At 39.5% G+C, this 5,395-nt stretch overlaps 1 protein-coding gene across 1 annotated transcript in view; it reads right to left on the bottom strand.

The window, feature by feature from the left end:
- Smp_128300 (hypothetical protein) overlaps positions 1–1,650 on the bottom strand; it is a gene marked incomplete at both ends in the record, with an annotated part of 7,295 nt that extends 5,645 nt beyond the window's left edge. The window contains one exon of the mRNA XM_018796229.1: positions 1,455–1,650. Coding sequence (XP_018650463.1) covers positions 1,455–1,650 — 196 coding nt within the window. The remainder of the gene's footprint in view (positions 1–1,454) is intronic.
- Positions 1,651–5,395: the final 3,745 nt, after the last annotated feature.

Here is a 5,395-nt window from a genome sequence, read left to right on the forward strand (position 1 = left end):
CCGTACCAGGGCATTTGGGGGCATTTGCGGATAAATCTTTCGCCTTTTACCTAGGGGAGTTGGAAAACCCTGATTCCAAACCAATGGTGCACATGGGCTCCAGTATCCTGAAGGAACAAATGGCGTATGAACCAATTGTTGGTCACCGGCTACCATGGGAGTGCATCTCCTTACGATGCTCCACTGCCTTGTGGACTAGACCTTTAGGTCAAAGGCTCCGGGTGTGGCCCCCTAAGAAAACCACGTGCTTCCGTTTGGGCACCTGGGCAGTATCATAGCCCTTACACAAATCAAATGAGATTTGTGAGGCGCATATTTATCTGGTGCTTCCTTGTACCGATATTTATGTGTTGAAATCAATAAAGTAGGAGTAGGTTGGAAGAAAGCTAGGGGCGGCAAGACCAAAACGTGGCACAAATCCATGAAGTCACTGACAAGTGGACTGAGCCATGTTGGTAGGTGTAGACTACCTGGTTGGGATTCACGAGATGATAGCAACCGATGGTTAGAGACCTTGAATGACATGGCTCAAAATCGTTTGCAATGGCGAAGGTGCATAAACTCTTTGTGTTCTCCCAAATTCTAACCTTTCGAATTCTTCATGTCCCTATCCTTTTCCTCTTCCCAATTTTCTTTCACTGGATTATACTCCTTCAATAACATCTTCAAACCCTAATCTTTTCCATAATGCTTATACTTTTACTACTTCTACCACTATAGGATTTGAATCAACAACTGAATCTCTGTGCTAATTTGGTATGGCAACTCGAACTGATGTACGTACGTACGAAGTTTTACGTTGTGACTGACTGACTGACTGAAACATGAAACAGGAATATCAGTCTCGTCCTAAACATTGGATGAGAACGGTTAAGTAGCTAAACTAGTCTTATATTTCGTTCTCTGGAGCTCTAAATGCATGTGACGAGCGTTGTCCGATATTTTTGCAAGGAAGTCTGAATCCTGATGAGATATTCAATGTAGATATAGAAAACTAGGACACAATGAGGAGTGGGTTTCAAAAGTCCGTTAAAGCTATTCTTTAGTCCATTCACTGTCACTAGCTGCGGAGATGAATGAGTTTGGAAGAAAGGTTGTGGCAAACAAAAAAGGACGAGCTAGTATAAAGTATTATTAACAACCACATGGATTCTTTGTTAATTAAGTATATTACATGTAGTTAGACAGTCAAATCATCAACGTAAGATATAGCATGAGTATATATAAATCCAAGTCAACATATATCACATCAAAGTTCCGAGAATAAATCAACAAGATGAAAAGCAAAGGGTGAGAAAAATCGAGTTCTAAGTATCAGAAATTCATTTCAAAAGAACGGGACTTGAGGATGAGAATTTGGGAACGACATTTAACTCAAGACTTAGAGGAGGATAGATGTATTTTCAGACCGGGAAACGTGTTTGAATGAACAAAGTAATTATATGAAAAAATTACCGATTCACTGGACTCTAGTTGGCGCTGATATATATTCCAGACATTAGCTGCGATTGCGGCTTTAGATCGCTCACTATCACCAGCAAGGCTCGTATAGGCAAGAAGAACACCTTCAGGATTAAATAGCATAACTGATTGTATTCCGCCAGTATTCATCTTTCTCAAGGCAGAAGTAAGGGCACGTGGGCGAAGCATCTGGAATAAGGTAATTACTTTAGTTGTGCACTTGACGTAAATCTCAAAGATGAAATATCAGCTGGGATGATCACTAACCATAAAATCGGAGAATGACCAGATCAACATTACTAAAGCTAGATTTGAATACTTATTATGATCAAATCTCAGTTATCATGTAGTTTCCACAAAAACAATGAAAAACGTATGGTTGAATTTTTCAACCAAATATCGTTAATCAGCATTACAAGAATCAGTAAAGTATTGGGTCAAGTGGAGACAAAGGAAGTTTGTTTTGTTTTTGACAACGGAGACGACCAACATAAATGTTAAAACGAAAATTATCCGTTGACTTATAAAGACTTGTTACGAGCACTTGTTCTCAAGACTTGTGTATACTACAATAAACTATAGCTCGACAATTTGGTCATTCTTACTTGCATTAACTGGTGATAATGACAACCATAATGTACTCACCCTAATTCTTTGATTTTGTATAATATATGTTTACTCTATATTAACTGTCGTCTCATTGGCTAATATTTCTCAGGGTCACTTAAGATTCGTTCAAAGATCCATAAATTATAGTCTCGCCGTTATCATATGATATATTATATGCCTTCATACAGAATACTACACTAATTTCTGCACTGCAGAAACTGTCAAATCTCCATGGATTGGTTTTCAGTATCCTATTGTAGCTCACTCTAGTGTAGAAATTCTGGCAGATAGTTAAGGACAGGATATATAACCATGCAGATTAGTTTATAGATCGCAGTATTATTTTAAAAAAAAACCAGTCCAGATGTTAATAATTAGCATTTGCGAAAACCAAGCATCTTAAAACCGAACTTTGTCTAGCCTTTTTTCTCCTTCTTTAAAAACAATTCGTTAAGATGGACAAAATATTTTAAAAATTGCTTATGTTATAACATCACTGGGAAGACTATATAGTAGTTTACTAAGATTACTGAAGATTTCTGAAAGGTCATTTTGAGTGATCACTGAAAATAACACGAGACTAAAGTATTTATATACTTAGGATACCAGTTGATTACTTCTGATAACTCACTTGCGTGTGCACTCAAGTGGGAGTGAAACTGTCAAAAAAAATCTCGAAATGCGTACCTTTGGCCTGGTCGCTGGCTATTAGTTGATTTTTCAATGTTCAAACTCCAAACTTTTCACAACATAAATAACTGACTATGCGTTCGTAGAACTATGCATCTATGTAGAAGAAGAATATTTTTGGCCACCCATATATATGATTCTCGTAATATTTCGGTCAGAAATTCGGAGTTTCAATCTAGATTTGCCTACTGAGGACAGAAGGCTGACGGTCTGTGTTAGTCGCTTTTATTAGGCTTATTTTAGTGTCTAGTGCTCTCTTGAATGAGTCAGTCGAAGGCGTAGGTTCTGAGAGTTGACAACTTGTTGTGAAGACCCGTAAAGTACATATATTGTGTTCGGTCTTGGCTATTAAAGTTGCTTGCTATATCTTCTGAGTTGAACTGATCTAGTAGAAAGGAATAGAGGAAATATGTCAAACCAAAAATCACATCCAAGAATTCTGTACATCTAAATCAGACTACTTTCCAATCTGAAATGAAGAAGAGTAAAGATATCTAACTTCTAAAGCAGAAGAGAATGCTCTGCACACTCGGGGAGTTGCTCTGATACTGTCCAGAGAAGCACGAAATGCACTTGTGGGATGGGAATATCACGAACCAAGAACCATCAAAGCATTATTCAAAACAAAGAAGGAGATCACGGTGAATGCTATGGACTGTTGTTATACACCCACCAATAATAGCAACGACGACATTAAAGATCAGTTCTGTGAGACTGCAAATAATCATAACGAAGTGCTAATGAAGGAACCTCGCCATCGTGATGGGAGATCTAAACGTCAAAGTCGGAGAGGACAACACCAGATAAGAAGATATAATGGGACGACATGGACTGAGAGAGATTTGCAAATCTATGTGCATTCACCAAATTGTTTATATGCGGCACAATATTCCCCCACAAACGCATGCCCAAAGCTACATGTGTTCACCAGTTCGCACTACAGAGAATCAAATAGATTATATTTGTATCGCTAAAATATACAGATGGTCAATAAAGAACATGAAAACCAGGAGAGGAGCTAACGAAGTTTCAGATCACCATCCACCTGATGGTTTCCAAGATTCAACAGAAGCTAGAGAAGCACTGAGCAACTGGAGGAACAGCATTACAAAGGTTCAATACAACCTCCCTTCGATATGCTGAAAAACTCAACGATTTCAAGGTAACTCTCAACAACAGCTTCCGAGCTTTACAGAATCCATTGAAAGAAGAAACTATGATGGCGGAAAACTGGCAAGGGATCAAAGAAGCAATAACTTCAACATTTCAGGAGGTTCTGGGTCTCAAGATGTATCATTACAAGGAATGGATGTTTCTGGGAACCCCGGGCAAGATTGAAGAAAGGAAGAATAAGAAGACAGAGATTAGCAACATGTAGTGACCTACTTTTGTGACGAGAACGCGATTGGTATAATGGAGACAATTATTATAATAGCCAGTTGTACCAGTGATTATTTTACCATACTCGTTTGTTTAGGTGTACCAAAGACACACTTTCCTCCATTGCCTGTGACTTTGCACGGACCCGAGTACGCTCGGTAGTTCTGATGGTAAACTTTGGCAGGTCTCGGTATTGTTTCGATACCACGAGATCGCCAACAAATATATCCTATTGCAACCATCAACAGCCTCTTGGTTTTTGATCTACCGAAGAATCCAACTCGATACCTGGCACGTAATCTTTCTGTAGTGGTGATCATAGTCAACCACGAGTTGACGTCATGTACAAACAGTCGAATAAGAGCAGAGGAATTCAAGGCAAAAGCTGAATATACAGAAGCAAACAAGCATGTGAATAAGAGCATTAAAGATGACAAGCAGAAATACATGGGAGAACTAGCAAGAATGGCAGAAAAACCTGCAAGAGAAGGGAATATGAAACAACTATATGATACAACGAAGAAACTAGCAGGAAGATATAGCAAACCGGAGTGAATCATTAAGGACAAAAAAGACAAGACAGCCACGAAGACGAAATAACAAAGTAGCAGATGTGTGGAATGCTCAGTGGAACTACTGAATAGACCAGCCCCATTGAATTCACCGGAAATCGAAGCAGCACACGGACCTTCCTATGGATATCACTACACCAACGATCGAAGAAATCGAGATGGCCATAAGACAAATCAAGAATGGGAAAGCAACAGGACCTGACAATACGCCGGCTGAAGCGCTGATATCACATATAGAAACAACTGCGAGCGTGCTCCACATTCTATTGAGGAACATTTGGGAGGAGGAACAAGTGCCACTGACAGACTGAAAAGAACGATACCTCATAAAGATGCCAAAGAAAGCATATCTGAGAAAATGTGAGAATTACGGAGGCATCACACTACTGTCGACAGTGTTGCCGAACCGGATGAAAGTCGCAGTAGACTCCCAACTTCGAGATCAACAGACTGGATTCTGTAAGGATCGGTCGTGCATAAACCAAATAGGATCATCGTCGAACAACCGGTTGAGTGAAACTCGTCACTTTACATCAACTTCATTGACTATGAGAAGGCGTTCGACAGTATGGACAGGGAAACATTACGGAAATTTCTCGGACACTATGGAGTTCGTGAGAGGATTATCAACATTATCCAGAGCTCATACGACGGACTACAGTGCAAAGTCGTGAATGGAGGAC

This window comes from Schistosoma mansoni, chromosome 2 (assembly GCF_000237925.1).
Source record: "Schistosoma mansoni strain Puerto Rico chromosome 2, complete genome".
NCBI classification, from domain to species: domain Eukaryota; kingdom Metazoa; phylum Platyhelminthes; class Trematoda; order Strigeidida; family Schistosomatidae; genus Schistosoma; species Schistosoma mansoni.